Source organism: Bolinopsis microptera, chromosome 13, assembly GCF_026151205.1.
Source record: "Bolinopsis microptera isolate Bmic1 chromosome 13, MBARI_Bmic_1.0, whole genome shotgun sequence".
NCBI classification, from domain to species: Eukaryota; Metazoa; Ctenophora; class Tentaculata; order Lobata; family Bolinopsidae; genus Bolinopsis; species Bolinopsis microptera.
Genome location: NC_087084.1, coordinates 8714709 through 8732514, shown reverse-complemented (window position 1 = coordinate 8732514; position 17806 = coordinate 8714709). Strand labels below are relative to the sequence as shown.

The window sequence follows — 17806 nt, the reverse complement described above, 5'->3', positions numbered from 1 at the left end:
TTATCGTGGCTCTGTCCTTTATCACCGTTCCTGGATTATATGTAAAAACCTACAGTTTCATTATCTTTATCATGACCTACACTTTCATTACCTTTATCATGACCTACACTTTCATTATCTTTATCATGACCTACTCTTTCATTACCTTTATCATGACCTACACTTTCATTACCTTTATCATGACCTACACTTTCATTACCTTTATCATGACCTACACGTTCATTACCTTTATCACGACCTACACTTTCATTACCTTTATCATGACCTACACTTTCATTATCTTTATCACGACCTACACTTTCATTACCTTTATCATGACCTACACTTTCATTACCTTTATCATGACCTACACTTTCATTACCTTTATCGTGACCTACACTTTCATTATTGTTATAATAAGTTTCCACCTGATCTATTGTACAAGTAAATTGTACCCAGGTCATCAACAGTTCCGACCATCTGTACCAACTATCATTTCGATATATATTGTTATTTTCTAATATTTAATGGTTCTTTTATGAGTTTGTACTGGTACTTTTCCAGACGTTACACGGCCAGGAGGAAGGAATTCACACGCCAACACTGTACAACGCAGATAACCTGACGTGCACAAATCCTAACTTTTTGAATATCACTGATGCACCGATATGGCACAATTATGCCAATACTTTGCTACAGTTTTTAACCGGAACGGTGAGAATTTATTTTCTATCCTGTTTGCATAATTTGAATTCTTGATTGATTTTTAAATCTTCAATCTCAAATATTCTCGGACATATCAAGACAATTGTACAAATCAAAGCTTATCTTCGGCTGTACTTAACTTTTATTCTATTGCTAAATGCTATTCTACAAGTAACACAGCTCCAAAATGATGCTTTCGCACATAATCCTGTGGAAGTTGGAATATTAATCACACTAAAAGCTTCCAGACTGTTAATTTGCGCGTGCACGACATCCATTAATGTAGACAGATATGAATTGCTCAAAGAAGTCCTTGAACAATTACCAAATCGTGTTCACTTAAAATCAAAACTTAGACCTTCTCGCAAACTTTCCTATTGCTAGTTTTGTTCGGAGTCTTTATGTTAAAGTTTACTAACGTTAAAGGTGCGCGCAAAATTAAAATGCTGCGCTGCGCTGGCATACCATGCGTAAATGTGTTTCGTCTTTCAAAAGAAATACCCAAAACTGGGTTTGTATTGGATGGGTATTATAACCCAACTAACTTGTCCTATTTCCAGGGTTGGATGGAAAAGACACCACTTTATATTGGATGGTATATGCCCCTGAATATAACTAATAAAAACGTAAGTTTCGTCAGTTTTAGTTGAACAATCTTTTCTTACACAATAATATTGCACTTTTTCGGTTTTCACTATATTTAAGACGCGGTAGATAAATTTCGATATTTTCACTATTTTCAATTGCAGATTAAATACAGAGAATCTGGTTGTAAGCCAGATGATAGATACCGATGTCGAACTTTCGACAATCCAATCGAGGGAGAGGGTGACGAAGCAAAGAGAAAATACAATGAAATAGAGTTTGATGGGGAAGATAAGGATCACAAGGAGGATTTTACAGAGGGAAAGTTAGATTGTGGTGAGTGATATTTCCTGGCTTGTTGTCAAATAATCTGCGAAAAGAATTTCACCACTTTGGTTGTTGTTAGTGTGTACTGATATTGCCTAACGTTTTATCTAATTTATTTACCTAACTTATATATCACATTACTAATAAAAGTGTTTTGACTGCCTTACACTGTTATACGTGATTAATATAAATGTATGAGCAATAATATTCTCTTCTCACAGATATCAACTGTCCAACCACAATAGATAAAACACTGTCTGCAGAAGAAAGGCAACAATGTTCAATAAAATGTTACAAATGTGGCGATTCCTGTGATGATATTGATAGATCCGTGGCTCGGTGGTTATCGATGTGTCTGGTGATGATGGGAAGTATACATGTTTTAATCTGGGTGAAGACGCTACATTCGGGGCGGCAGATTGCCAGTTTTCTTTAATCAAGGAAGATTTGGGTCTCAAGTGCGACACGTGCAGGGTTGGTCGATTGATTCACTTTCACTTACTTTCCTTTAAACTTATATTAATAGACGATTGTTATGATTGTTCGGTCTCTATTTTCATTGATGTTATAATTGCCCAATTTCCAATAATAATGACTGAAATTCCTGCAGAGGCTCGGAATTGTTTACAACTTTGCTCTGGCATATGTCTTGGTCGGACTTTCTTATTTCCTACTTTCTCTCCTATTCATTATCAAAAAGTAAGCATTCTTTTCATTAAAGAAAAATTAACATTTGTATTGATAAGTGAATTCAATCGAGTATGTATAATACATTTTTTTGTCCATTAAAATTACTCCTACAGATTAGAAGTATGGATGATAACGAGCAACTGACAACTATTTATCTTCAGTATGATGAAACTGTTCAAGAAATCAGCTATCGAAATAGTTGGGTACAATCCGTACTCTGAACTAGTGTTCGGAGGATGGGATTACAACATAGAAAACAAAGAGTCAGCCATCCTCAAGAGCAAAAGTATTTTAAAGGTTAGGATATATCTACATTAATAACATTCGCTCATATATATCCAACTGTTTCACCCTTAAATCAGGAGTCCTGAGCTAGCTGTCCAGAGCTCCCATACCCAACTGTTTCACCCTTAAATCAGGCGTCCTGAGCTGTCCAGAGCTCTCATATCCAACTGTTTCACCCTTAAATCAGGAGTCCTGAGCTGTCCAGAGCTGTTTCATTCCCAAGGATTCTTTAAACCTCTCTATTGACTATTCTTTATAATCGTACAATGTCCCTTAATTTTCAGAGTCTAAAAGAAGAATTAACTTCGGACGATCAAAAAGAGAAACTGGTTTCAACTAAAGAGAAAGTTCTTCTAGCTCTTCTGAGGATGTTTACCAATGTGCTTTGTTTAGGTATGTAGAATATGTAAAATATGTTTAGGTATGTGAAATATTTTGAAGCTTGGAGAAGGGGTAATTTTTAAGTTGTTACGTTGTTTCCTCACTTTTTTTTACAGCGTTCAGAACTAATACCCGAATTCAAACTGAATTGTTACAGTTAATTTCTGTTTTTTTACATGATGTTGTGTAGAAAAATGTGATTTTAACCGATCACAACTATAGTTGATGTACTAACATAAACTTAATTAACCTATTAATTAAGCATACAAACTCCCCTCAGCGGCCATGGGTGGAGTGTTTTACTTGTACTATGATGTGTATGATAAGAAAGAGGCAACAAATCCTTGTGGATCACAGGATGGGGATACAATTGATATCAACAATATCACATCAGAGTCACTCAATGGAATGTGGAAATCTTACGGGCCTGCTGTCATCGTTTCGGCAAGGTTTCATTATTATCTATTCCTTACTCGGGAATATTATAGCGGGTTAATTTATGACTGGGAAAATTAATGACTGGGAAAAATATGGCGGAATTTTACAAAACCCACCACTTTATCCCAGTCATAATATTTCCGAGTAAGGTATTCTTTATCCGAACTCTGGCTTAAATATTGTAATTTGTAGATTTATAACCTATCAAGACGCGCGCCGAGTTGGTAAATATTTGGAACAAATATTTAATACGAGTATCACCCGTTAAATCGTCATCTAGCTCAATAAAAAATGTAATTGGGCTGATATTGTCAACCTCATGTAGAATCCTACTCATTGTACATTACAAACTTACAATTTCAGTAACGTGATATTTCCGATATTTTTCGAGTTTGTCGGAAACATGGAAATGTATCAGTTCCAATCCACTCGGATTAACATAACGATGGCACGGTCCTTTGTGACAAAACTATTCAGTGTTGTAGCTTATCTCTACATATTGTATGATACTATCCAAGTAAGTTTTTGATCAGAATCTAGATATTATTATTTGGCAGAGTTTATACGTGTTATATAACACGCGAAATTGGTCCACTTATTTGACTGGATGCTTATTGCTCTAAGTCTGAAATTAAATCGCCATTTTCTCATTAAATTAAACTGTATCACCCACTACAAAAAAAATATCGGTTTTTCCTCATTAGTCAAACTCTCCCAAATGCTGACTTATCATGGGGTTTTTGTCCGTTTGGCGGCTATATTTTCAAAACGGACAAAAATAAACGGACAAAAAATAACATGATCCCCCCCCCCCCCCCTTATCATTTATCTCACCTAGAAAACACAAGATAAGGACGCTCCGAAGGATACAGATTGGACCTATAACTGCTGGGAGAACTTTATAGGAACTGAACTTTACAGGTACCATCAGCATGTTCTGATTTACTGATAATTCAATACTTTACAACTTCAGTACATGAGACTTGAAGTAGTACGGTTAACATTTGGCCATTTTAAAATCTAATGTGATCTTCTATTTTCCTACAAAGTACATGCGTATTTTGTATGGACAAATTCAATTTATACTAAATTATTAAATTATCAATACAAGTGATTACCATTTAATAACCAATTTTGTTTACAGCTAATTTTAAACTTGACTACCCTGCAGGCTGATTATAATTGACTTTGCGGTGTTTGTGATTGCCCTGTTAACGACAGAGTGGTTAAGGCGGTTAATGGTCGAAAACAACCGTTTTATTCGGGAAAAACTTGGTATGTTCAGTTTAAGATTCCGTTCAAACTTTAAACAATCAATTTATTTGCTAGATGTAATACTGGAAATAAGGTTATAAGACCATCATTATATTTGTTTGACAAAGTGATAGTAACCTAAAACCTCTAACACCTAATCCCTAGCACCGACCCTTATGTACGGCAGTGTTAAACAAGGAACTGAAACCGAGGGGTTCCGTTCAGGCCCTTCACACTTTGTTTCTGTCTGGTTCTAATATACCGTTAGAATAATGACTTTAATATATAATCAAGAGTGCTAGCACCGACCCTTGTATTATCTCCACGCCATTTTAACCAACTTGAATAGATATTATGAGTGGTGTCCTAAATATTTGTATTTGAATTAAATAAATGAACAATGGGAAAATGACGAGTTTTAACATCAAAAATCATTTCACAAGCAAAAATGAGTTTCAATAATCTTATAATAATTAGAACTGTTAAAGTGATTCAGACGCAACAGTGCACGACCTCAGTCCTCACCTTGTAGTATACGTTTATTGTCCACTTCTTCGTTTCTTTCTGTTCTTCATCAATTTCTTACCTCTAAGTTTCGCAACCCTCTGGGCTCTGATCTTATCTTTAAAGTCGTCCATCCTGTTTGTGCCCTACCATCTCCCCTCTCCGCGCCTCTCTCCTCTTCTGTACATCACTGTTATATCCTGAGTGTATCAGTGTACAATAAACTGGTAATACTGGAGGTCAAATCTGATTAAATTCTGGTTATAGAAACTCTACCTTTTTTGGTAAATGCAGGACTGAGTGATATTCCTAAAGTAAGTAAGTAACTCCCTCATGTTAACATAACAAATTTTGCCAGGTATAACTCAGTTCAACATAACAAAGGAAGTGTTGGACATATGCTACAAACAGATGATATTTTGGAGCGCACTTTTCTTCAGCCCTCTGGTGTCTGTGGTGGCGTTTGTCGAGATTGTTCTCATGTTTTATTTCAAGAAAATAAGTGCACTAAGGTTTGTAAACGTACTTCAGGATTTCAATCATTATTTCAATAAGTTTACTTATTATTGGAAGGTTTAATTTATTTAATTGAAAGTTTAACGTTGGCAAACTTTTAAATGCCTGCACTTTGACTTACGACTGCAAAACAAGGACAGATAAAATCTGTAGATTGTTTTATCCATTCAAATTTAACATTAAAAGAATCTGAAATATTTCTCTCCTCTAGGAATGTGAGACCCCCAGAGAAAGTCATACTCAATTCCTCAAGCTCCAGTATAATCAACATAGTATTCATAATATCTCTACTGGTGGTGTTTGTACCTATTGGGTTGATAATCTTCACCTTTAATCCGAGTAGCGAGTAGGTTTTTTTTTTAAATTTTTTATTATTATTATTTTTTTTAGCGAGTAGGTTGTCAATAGTTGTTATAACAAAAAGTCTTGAACAAGATATCATTTTTTCTAAATGATATGACAGAACGTTTTTAATTTTAGATGTCGGTTTTCCAAAAATTGATCATAAATGAGATTAAATTTAATAATGCAATATTCCGATGTTTTGATTTGAATTTTAACTCCTCGCTGTGCTTCAACTAAAACTCATCGATATTTTTTTTCAGCTGTGGACCATTCCAGGGTCACGATAAATTTATAGATCCACTCAATACTATCATCGATAAATCAGGTATGCAAAAAATTGGTGGGGAATCGTCATTATAACAGTCAAAGAATCTTGCCATTATCCAAATTCTTGTCCAAAATAACAATTAATCACTCAAAAATATGTAGCTTTCAGCTTCTAATTTGCACTAATCAAATTAATTAATAAAATTAATTTGCACCATAATTACCTACATCATTATCAGGCTCATTTAAAGAAATCATCTTGGATAACCTAAAGATGACATCTGTAGTTGTGGTAATAGTGGTGGTAACGGTGATAGTAATCCATTTCTTCTACTCACTCTCCGCTGCAAGGCAGCTTACTATACAACTCTTACGGGAGCAGATCAAGGTTTGTGGTTTTGTTTGTTTGTTTTTTAAATAGAACCCGTCCCCAATCTCGTACCGGAAAATGACTTAACTCAGGTCTGAGTGTGGATACGGGTGGTATTATTGTGGTTTTATTGCAAGTGTAATTATGAGATAAGTTTTATGCTGATGCCACGTTTCTTTGCAGACAGTCAACCACCATTGACTGATGACCATACAAGGAATAATCGTTGTCTAAATCTCCAGCGTCAGCCTTGTGAGACCACCAAATATTCGTTATCAGTTATTAATATTGAATCGGTCGCTAAGAAAATGTCACATAAAAGCTCTCAAATTATGATAAAACGCATACATCATGCACAATACAGCGTTTGTAGTATGGGGTCGTTCACATATTACGTAATCACTTTTTGAACAATTTTTAAATCTGTCTAGCCTAAAGACTGAACTAACACAAAAGTGATACGTTTATCTCATATATTATATCTTATATCCCTCCATCTAATCTGATATTATGAAATTAAAATTACCAAGACTCTTTCTGACAGGTGGAAAATGCTGATAAGAAGTTCCTGATCGAACAGATGAAGAATAGCAGAAACCCTCAATCTAGCAGTGAACTTATAGCTGAAGATAAAATTGTAAGTCTTTTTTTTCTGTTCACATTACTTGTAGTCTAATTGATTAGTAGTAGTACTACGTAATAATTTCGGCGGAAAAGCGCCTGTCTGTTCATTGATATATAATACCGCTTTTTAAAGATTTATATTTACCACTTTTAAAAGATTTATATGTACCACTTTATTATAATATCAACAAATATAATTGACTGTACTATAATATCAGACTCAGATGTTGCCCTCAAATAGTTTACATCGGTGACTTAGTATAGGTAACTACTGGCACTGGTTTGGAAACTATGAATACACACTTTTTATAAAGGGATTGAACTTGGGATTATACTGACACCAAGTTATGCTTTGTGTGTTAAGGCCACAGGGGGGGGTCCGAGGTCGATTTTGAGATTTTGAGATATGTTGTAGAGCTCGATCTAAATTTTCAAATGCTTTTGTCCTTACCGAAAACAAAGTTTCCTATTTGAAGATATCGCGCGTTGAATTTTGAGGTTTACCTGTAATTCTATTGTAAATGAAAACTTTAAATGAAATCGTGTTCAAAATCTATCTTCTTTTTCAGTTTATGACTTAGAACCTTGTAACTTGGCAACAATGTTCTTCAAGGTATTTTGAGTTTTTGTTATGTAACGATTTATGATATCTTGCTCCAAAGCTGAGATATGAGGTTAACCATGAGTGCGGGTTACAAAATTTAAAATGGTTAACCTCATAAAAAGAGTTAGGAGCAAAATTACAACAATCGTTACATAACAAACTTTTAAATTTATGTCAGGAACATAAGTTCCAAATTTGAGGTGAAATGGATAAAAACTCTAGGAGAAGATAGATTTTGAAGTCAAAAATTCGTGGTTTTCAGGAGAGGCAAAAAACTGTTTTTTATGTTATGTGATTTTTGAGAATTTTGCCTTTATTTGTATATTTTTCAAAGTTTAACTGTTGAAATAACACAAAAACAATAAAAACAAAGCCTATCGTAGTTTTCAGTTGTAATGGCATCAATATTTCTGCCCTCCATTATCGATTTATCAAAAAAATGAGGTTAAATGAGAATTGGTTAACCTCATTTATAAAAAAAAGTAAAATAGCTACAGACAAATGAGTGGTGGCAAAGTATCCACCACAAAAATATATATTGATTCAAAGCATAATGTTTTTTTGCATTTTTTGAGGCCTCGACCCCCCCCTGTGGCCTTAAGCACTATTTTAAGTTTTATTGAGGCAGGTTTTCAAAATGAAGCACTGATGAAGTAATCCCCAGTAATCCTCATTTCGATCTTGGATTTGCTTTCAGTTTTAGTCCTATTTGTACTTCAACTCACACCTTATTAAAGAATCTAGCAGTAGCATCTCTGAATTCTGATCTCACGTTTTTATTCATTTAACCATCCACTTCACTCACATCACATAACAGGTCCACTTCAAAATCCTCTCTCCAACACCAGTAGACAAAACCAGAGTCCAACACAACTTGGTTTGGTATCAGTCCAAATTTGATGTAAGCCAAACGTTCATATAAGCTTAATTATCACCTCATTCGCATTATTTCATTCCTTATCACTTATTATTATCGGCCACAAAAATATTGGCAAATTTCCAAAATCCAGCGTTTTAAGAAGCCCATTAATATATTGAGTGAATTGTGAAAGCATTTTTCTTGTTGCGATACGCCGCGAATTTTCAAATCCTCCCAAATCCATTCCATGTCAACGTGCTCAACTTTGTAGGGTCGTGTATTACGTGCTCGCCCTTATGTAGAGTTGTGGCCCAACTGTATTTATAAAATCTAACACGATTTTCACTTCAGCCGGATAAGGGAAAGAACAAGAAGAAGAACTCCAACGTAGTAGGAAGCTACGCTAACCCTAACGTCAGGAAAAAAAGATAACAGACATTCGGACATTCCCTGAATATTTTGCTAAATATAACCTTAATTTCCCTGACATTAATTCCCAGACTATTGAACACCTTTGGTTTTCAGGACCAATTAATTGAAGAAAATATACTTCGACAGACTTCGGTAGAATCCGGAAGAGTTTGAAATCGTGAATTAAATTTTGTATCTGTACGGAACACGTGAATAAAGCGTATTTGAGGATTTCTATGTAAATACATTAGGGGTCGTTCACATATATATAACGTAATCAGCCTAGGGGGGTTCTATATGATTACGCTAGTGTTATTTTGATACAATAGCTATGTGTAAAACTGAGGGGGGGGGGGGGGTAAAAATTGTTCAAAAAGTGATTACGTAATTTGTGAACGACCCAGGTTAAACCATTAGGTTTTTGAGGCATCAAACTGTAGCATTGCGTCACTGACACACAGTCTGAACCTCTAATAGATGTTTGAAAATGGACGGTATACTGGCAGAGTTTTTAAATTATCCTTTGTTAAATCTGCACAAATTTTATAGCACAAATTCTCGGTTTGAGCTGAAAAATATGCAGAGTTCAACTTTTTCATAGGTGATGTTTTAGTGGATATCACATCTTCACACGAATTTATTTAGGGATTTTCATTACCAAGAATGGAGGTTTGTAGTGAAGCAATTTTTTGGAACGCATTTTGTGAAATTTTTATCATTTTCTTATCATTAAACAATAGTGTCTGTAGTACTGTAGTTTCTACCAAGGATTGTTAATTTGGATATTTAATGTTATGCTGATGTGGAAATGCTTATGCTTTTGATTTTTATTACCAACTGATACCTGTAGTGTCATCAGTTAATGAACCTTTCTTAAACTAATAGTTAATCAGATTAAATAATTCTTTACATTAATTAGTAAATCAATGAATATTCAATTTGTTTAATACCGCTGTATAGATGATTGTACCTAAATGACTCATGAACAATAATGTTCGTTACTTATTTGATTTGATTTAATTACAATTGTATTACGTTAATTATTACAGACATTGAGAGATCGATTTTCAGTTTTTTTTTCAAAACCCACATGCTTGTTTCATTTATTTGGTTTTGAAAATAAAGATGAACACCAAAACGCTGATGATTTATTGGGTAAGTTTTGAAGTGTATAATTGAAAATTCACACCATTTGCTTTATTAAACATTAGCAAAAGTCTTGCTCCCAAAAATAAAGGAGAGCTTGAGACCTCTTACGAAAGATTGATTAAAAATTATGGAAACTAGTAAAAGTAAATGTGAAACACAAGATAATATTTGTATCATATCTCGGTCCGGATAAAGGAACCAATTAATTAACGCTAAATTAAATTGCATATATATTGTTTTAAAGTATAAATGTTTTTAACGACAGCTTATTGAGAAAATGCTTGATCTTCGATACGAGATGCGACCTGAAAATATTTCCATATTAGAATTAACAAGATCAAACATATAATAAATTACAGGTGTCGGAGGAAGGAACAAATTTTAAAATTCAATGATGGTTGTAAGAAAACCAAGATTTCAAGGACCCAAAAATTCCTATTTAATACAAAAAACAAATGAATATCAATAGAAAAATATTCTTAAAACCAACCTTATTGCTGTTTGAATTGTTCGAGCTCTTCCTTGGAATGGAAGTTGATACATTTTAACTTTCTAAAACATTTCACTCCCCAGGGGCATTTACGAGATCCATTAGGAAGTTTCTGAAATATTATTCTTTAAACATATTTTATTATGTATATGTGCTTGTCATGAATAGTTCGAATTCCGGACCATTTGAATAAAAAAATCTAAATTTAGCAATAATTTGTGGTTCCGTAATTAAAGGCACCATTTAATCATACTGTCGTATTTGTAGTAAGCAATTGAACACGAGAAACAAGTTAATCCGGCTCTAATTTATTTTAGGACTAGCTTATTTAAGCGACTCAAGCATTTCAATAAATTCAATGATGCATGACGTGTCCGAAGAAATGTAAAAATAAACAACAACAATAACATACCTGTTTGTTAAACTCATCATGGTCTTCAGGAGAATGCCATCTGCTACATTCCATACCAAATAGACATCTCCCCCCGTAATTACACTTCTGTAAAAGTTAGCTAATATTAGGATAGTCAAATTGACAGTCAACTCACAAGAGAGTGATAAGCTAAGACAGTCTTATGTTTAAGTCAGGTGAGATGATAAGGATATATCAGATAGCACAAAATGTGATAAAAACGTGATTTCATAGTTGGGTGTAGGTTGTTTTGACTCGGTGATGCAACGTAAGCAATTCTGCCTGATTGCGTCCCAATAATTTAAATTTAAGTACTGTATTTACTTCTTAATCTCATTTCGCGCGAAAGATGTAAATGCTGACGACAATCTAACATTCACAGCTAAAGTTAAATCGGCGTTCGCGCGTTCCATAGCTAACGGGAATTCACTATTTCAGTCTTTGTTTTTGGGCTATTAATATCCCGTAGTCGTGGAATGGCAAAGTTGAATCGGGCAACGCTACGACGCAAATGTCGCTGTAATGTAATGTAGGAAACAGAAGTGCAATGGTCACGGTCGTATCAGCAAAATCCTTCAACCCGGTTATTGGTTATTGTTTGGCTATTTAAAATTTGCATGCAAGAGAGGTTCTGCATGTTCTATGTTGCTATAGCAACTTTGATTAGATTCAAAATCACGTACTTGGATAAAAGCTAAAAAGGCATGTGATGATGTTTAGAAATTAGTCGGGCATCAAAAATGTTTGAAAACTTAAAAACACGTACCATCGAATGACATTGTAAAGAAGTTATTGAAATATTTGTATCAATGGTGGAGAATTATAATGCATGATGAATTAGATTAGATAACTGAGCCGTGTGCAGCACATAAATATTAAATATATGCAAAATATTATAAATCCAATAAACTGCCAAGTAAAATTTAATCAACTGTTTTAAACGTTTTTCATTTTAAAACGACTAATTGAAGACGAAATTAAAATTTAATCAGCTAATAATGGACGGTTACACAATAGGAAATTGACGTCGCGACAAAAACCGAAAAATCTTTTTGCATTTTACCGCATTCCGCTACATATGATTCTTCAGAATTAAAAGTCGTACATTAATGCAAACATGCTGAGAATTCTACCATGGTAACCATTATATTATATTTAACTCAATTAAATTACATGTTACGTAACTCAATTAAATTACGTTACATGTAACGCGTTACATGTAACGCGTTACATGTTACGCGTTACATGTTACGTACCTCTACACCAGCAGGCGGCTGAGAAGGCATCTTATTGACCGGCTTGTTGGACTTGGACTTCTTGTTGCACACAACCTGGTAAATAGTTAGAATTTAATTAGAATTCAGTTATAATTCATTTAGAATTAGGTGAAAACACTTATTATCTGTAATATAAAATGTAAGGCTAAGTTAATAAATTGGAGGGGTTCTGAAAAATTAGGACGTGTTGTTGTTAACAGGTAATGGCAACACAGAGACAAATATTTAGTTTCGAGCATTTGTTGATTTTATTTTGATACCCCCTGCCCATACCGTAGAATCATTATTATTAAAACAAGAAAAAATATCACGTCAGATTATCAGTTGATTGGATAATTACCTAATTAGCTAATTACCAAAAGTTTGAATAATTTGTATTAAGTGACCGAAATTGCATATAAAACAACGAGAAACGCAGATTTTAGAAAATCTGATTGCAGGAAATTTGGCAGAATTGTTATTGTTATTTGATAATGTTTGGTTTGATTGAGGACACCAATGATCTGATATGCGGCCTGTAATAAGATCAACATTCAACAAGCCAAAAGAAGAGCCGGTAATTAATTATTCAATTAAAATTGCCTGTAGAAACATCTAATGTTGCAAGATATCTGCATTCTAATGAGGGAGCACTAAGAGATTAAGATTATCACATACGAACTTTTGATTATGGAATTTTAAAATCAAAGGTTCGTATGTAATGTGATCCTGGCCTCTTACTACTCCTACGGAGATATGCTAATCCTGCAACATTGTTTTCTGCAACCTCACCGACTGCAGGCAATATAAATTAAACAATAACTATTGAATTAACGGGAAACATAATAATTATTATTATTTACTAAGACCGTCTAAGGTGAAAGGTTTTAAACTGAAAATCGTTAACCACTCATAAGAATTTCAGGAATAATCACAGTACAGCCTTAGTCGGTAACCTGCTGTATTTTAAAGATGTAAAATTACTTTGTACAGGACACATACCTAGTGGGACTCATGAATGTCAAAAATCTTTTGAAAGCAAGTTGCATCGGTAAATCGATTTTTTTCCAGACGGATCTGTCTGTACTAATAATAGGCCTTCCTTATCTACCATGGAATAAATTATCCAGCTAGTTGAGCTATTTGAGCGGGAAATTAATCTTGGCTCCTTAAAATATTCAAATATTTCCCCTTTGAAGTTAAATGTGGTCACAAAGCGTAGTTCAAATATCTTACACCATTTTGTGTAAAAGAATCTTATTTCAGATATGACCTCATAGCCACTTGAAGTTATTAATTGTTCTCAACTCTTCTAGTAGTTATTTGATGAACATCTACTGCAAAAATCTCCTCGGCAATTAAGTAAACAATTAAAATAGCTCCAGTATAAACAGAGAGCGTGTGCCAAACAAGCACATTGATCGCGGCTTCAAGTGTAATCAAAGTGGCGTGCTATAATAATAGATATTAGAACATTTCTAGTTTGAATTTAGAAAATCTTACAGTGATATCATGTATTTAAAACAATGTTGTCTAACATTATTTAAAACATGAAATAATAAACAGCGTCATCATTATATTACATGTAAAACAATACTACATATATTGGCGAGAGTTTTACTTTTACATCTTGATAAAATTTATTGTCTCGCAAATAAGAAATTGGTTAATGGTAAAAACACGTTCCAGGTCTATCATATTATGCTCGTATTATAAGATAAGTAATTGTTTAATTAATTTTACTTGCTCACGAGGTCGACTATTACTAGGATATTAGTTTAAAATTATTCAGAAAATGTTGTATACATGTCCTTCATACTATATATGAATGACATAAATAGAGTATTTTCTATCCACGAACGCGTTAAAAAAGTTAATATACGAGATCATGGAGATGAGTATTCTAGGTGAAACTATTGAATCTTGTCAAACACAAGGATATATTTCATGTGTTGCTATGAAAGCAAACTTTACATCGTTGAAGCTAGCAGTTAACACTCTGTGTGAGATCACATAGACCTCATTCAATTTTTCATACTGCTACAAAGAAGGTGAAGCAATCCTTGAAATCAGAAGATTCATAAACAAGGGGCGCATCACCTACACACATTAACTACGATAACTGATAAGAACTAATAATGAACATGTAAAATAAGTGTCTGACTTAATCCAAGATTTCGAAAAGCGAATTTATTGCGGAATGACATGACGTGTAGAAAATACGAAAGTTATGGTGATCTCACTACTGCATTTCATTTGTTTTACATTAGAATTATAATTATAATTATAATCTAATTTACATTAAATATAAGAATGTGGTTGGGCTGTGATTTTATCGACCATGAATACCAAGCATATAAGCAGATATTTGAATTGACTAGATTTCCACTGGTAAGCGATTCGGAAAATCATGGGCCGGCATAGTGCCGGGGCGGGTATGATCCGCCAACCTCCGAGTTACATGCCTGGTGCTCTACCAATTGAGCTACCGGCCCTATTCGGCTCAGGAATTTCTTGCACGCCTATCAGTAAGCAATCGTGTCGTTATCTCATATCTGCTGCTATTAGTACACTGCATTATATGCACCTGGGATACTCACTGCCATATTTGTGAGTGTGCATACTGTGTGTAATGTTTTTAATTTGCGATTGGGGAGGCGGATTATCGTTGTGAAGTACTGTACTACTCACGAAGTACTGTACACGATGTTTTCAACCCACGAGTCAGAGAGCAAGCTCAACTGACGGCTCCCAAGGATGTCGTATGCACATGTGATCTGGTCAAGAATGTGGTTGGGCTGTGATTTTATCGACCATGAATACCAAGCATATAAGCAGATATTTGAATTGACTAGATTTCCACTGGTAAGCGATTCGGAAAATCATGGGCCGGCATAGTGCCGGGGCGGGTATGATCCGCCAACCTCCGAGTTACATGCCTGGTGCTCTACCAATTGAGCTACCGGCCCTATTCGGCTCAGGAATTTCTTGCACGCCTATCAGTTATAATAATTACATTAAATATGTTATTCAGTTACTATAGGACATAAAATAAAACTGAAAGCTACAGTTAAACCTTTACATCTAACCATAAAGTTACAAATTATCTTAAGGGACAACAAACGTTTTGTTGTTCCTTTAGATAATTTGTAACAAAACTTACAAATATAACTTTGAAACTTTTTTAGATAACTTAAGTCAATTTGTAACCAAAGTCAAATCATACCTGAAATCCACCGGGTCTAACATTAGTAATGACAGATCTCTTAGGCATGGAATAATCAAAATCGTCCAGCTCGCTGACTTTCTTGCCAACACAAGCAGTAACGACTGGCTCAGGTACCGGCTCAGGAATTCTTTGCCTCTGGTCCAGGTAAGGAGGAGATTGCTTTTTAAATTGTTGTGCAGTAGAACTGAGGAATGTTTATTATCAGTGAATTGAACCAATACTTTAGTCTGTATAAAATCATGGATTAGCTCGATTTAGAGGCCTCTTGAAAGAAGAGAAAAGTTACAATAAATCGAATTGTGTAGTCTAATGAAGAACGTTTCAATTATATTTAGATACATTATGAAACCTTAAACAAGCAAATTCCCGAACAAATCGAATATCTGATAAATCTAACCTGGTTAAAAACGAACGTACCTAGATTTAGACTTCTTAATAGCATTTGTTGATCGTTCAAACTTGAGAGGCTTGCTCCAAGCATTTTTAGAGGGTATATTTGACGGTGCTGATGTAGATAATCCCACACTGAAAAAAGTTGTGGAATGTTATTAAAAAGTAAATTTGTTATTAAAAGTTGATATTTAAATTTTTCTCAACCTTGTCAAATGGTCATTACTTTAAATTGCAATATCTTTATCAGTTTTTTTGTTAGAAATATTGCAAAAATGTTAGCAGATTATAAAGTGACAACGTGCAGTAAAAATATCTAAATACTGTTGAACTTACTTCAGATCAATAGTATTTAAAGAATCCCACACGTTAATAGGTTGATTGTCAGACTCAACAGATTCACTTGAAAGCTTCTTCCCATCATCTATCGACATTGATTGGAAATTTGGGGTAAAGAAATCAGTGAAAAATGACTCCGAGCTTTCCCGTTGATATACAACCAACTCTTCCTTTCCATTAGGTGCAGTCTGACTAGGCACAGCCGACGAAGAAGAAGAAGGCTCCAAATTAGTCAGGCTTCCAGAGGGATGATTAAGAAAATCTCGAACTTTCATCGATTCGATATTATGGGTAGGAGATATGGTTGATGGTGGAGTAGATAATGGAGGGGTGTTATTCAAGTAACCCATAATACGAGATTGCCCAGGTGATGAAGATATCAAACTATTCTGATTATCCGGCAGTCCAAAGCAGGTTGAGGTTGGTAGACTATGATATGTATAAGTGTCCACAGGGTCTCCGTTGGACCATTGCTGGTTCCATGATTTAGGTTGATCCTCAAATAGGTTGCTGTGATTGGTAAAAAATGATGATTCAGATGGAGAATCCTTGTTGAGAAAAGAACTATCAAAATTAGAGTTGGGCAGATCAGAACTGATTTCTCTGGCAGTAAATGGATCGTAAGAACCCGTATTTTCTTCAGGATTGTGTCCAAAGAAGGAATTTGTGTTAAACATGTGATTAAAAGTTGGAAATGCTCCTTTGTTAAATGATTGCTCCGATTCCTTCATTGAATTAGAGTTGAAGTCTGCTTCGAAAATGTTCATGACCATTGGGCTTGTATCAGTGTATAGCGCTAGCTGTAAAATAGAATGAGTTAGACAAGAAATATATATTGTTCCTAGTAATTAAAATAAATAATTGCCACCGAATTTTATATTGCAATCTAATCTAAACGATTGCTACTGCTACCCACGAACATCATGTTATGTGCTTACAAAATATAAAACATCTTGACAATTGACACTTTATACTTAAGGAGGGTGTTCTCTCACAGAACTAGAGTAATAATATCAGCAAAACTTATTACTTCAATGACAATTTTATTAGCATTCTTGAACAGTTGATGAAGTCATACATCAATTAAGTGACAAAAAATTAAATCGGATTGCCCATTGAGAAAAGACAATTTAATTCGGCTCAATCTCTTGAATTAAATCTTTTAAAGCTCTTCTAAAAGATTTCCTATATATACACTGTCTCTTAACGAACTTAAGAAACTTTATCAATAAAATATATAAGTCATATATGTAAGAATTTTAATTATTTGGTTCCATACTATGCATAAATATTACTGTTAGCTTTTCAATCACAAGTGTCCAGTTGTCACCTAGTATAAAGGTACATTTCTGGGATGTTGAGATTAAACACTGCTGAGTATAAGTTTTATCTTAAAA

General features: G+C 34.2%; 2 protein-coding genes across 2 annotated transcripts; one reads left to right on the top strand and one right to left on the bottom strand.

The window, feature by feature from the left end:
* Window positions 1-71: 71 nt before the first annotated feature.
* Window positions 72-9446, top strand: LOC134824757 (transmembrane channel-like protein 7). Its single transcript, XM_063836733.1, has 19 exons — window positions 72-389; window positions 544-693; window positions 1245-1310; window positions 1434-1605; window positions 1818-1954; window positions 2207-2295; window positions 2448-2583; window positions 2856-2964; window positions 3233-3401; window positions 3754-3907; window positions 4229-4311; window positions 4562-4665; window positions 5507-5660; window positions 5876-6010; window positions 6270-6334; window positions 6516-6664; window positions 7191-7283; window positions 8692-8775; window positions 9085-9446. Exons 1-19 carry the CDS (start codon window positions 72-74, stop codon window positions 9163-9165), a joined length of 2448 nt encoding a protein of 815 aa, XP_063692803.1. The 3' UTR covers window positions 9166-9446.
* An 845-nt stretch (window positions 9447-10291) lies between these two features.
* On the bottom strand, window positions 10292-17205 carry LOC134824970 (uncharacterized). Its single transcript, XM_063837004.1, has 7 exons — window positions 16407-17205; window positions 16098-16205; window positions 15678-15864; window positions 12452-12526; window positions 11196-11282; window positions 10784-10895; window positions 10292-10598 (listed from the first exon to the last, which is right to left on the bottom strand). The coding sequence occupies exons 1-6, from the start codon at window positions 17180-17182 to the stop codon at window positions 10785-10787; spliced, it is 1344 nt and encodes a 447-aa protein (XP_063693074.1). The 5' UTR covers window positions 17183-17205; the 3' UTR covers window positions 10292-10598; window position 10784.
* Between the last annotated feature and the right edge of the window lie 601 nt (window positions 17206-17806).

Coding starts and splice junctions, on each gene's coding strand:
- LOC134824970 (XM_063837004.1), bottom strand. CDS start 17,182: ATGGTCATGAACATTTTCGAAGCAGACTTCAACTCTAATTCAATGAAG. Junction 16,206..16,406: donor TTAAATACTATTGATCTGAA/GTAAGTTCAACA, acceptor AACTTTTTTCAG/TGTGGGATTATCTACATCAG. Junction 11,283..12,451: donor AGCCGCCTGCTGGTGTAGAG/GTACGTAACATG, acceptor TAACTTTTACAG/AAGTGTAATTACGGGGGGAG.
- LOC134824757 (XM_063836733.1), top strand. CDS start 72: ATGACCTACACTTTCATTACCTTTATCATGACCTACACTTTCATTATC. Junction 7,284..8,691: donor TTATAGCTGAAGATAAAATT/GTAAGTCTTTTT, acceptor ATCACATAACAG/GTCCACTTCAAAATCCTCTC. Junction 8,776..9,084: donor GGTATCAGTCCAAATTTGAT/GTAAGCCAAACG, acceptor TTTTCACTTCAG/CCGGATAAGGGAAAGAACAA.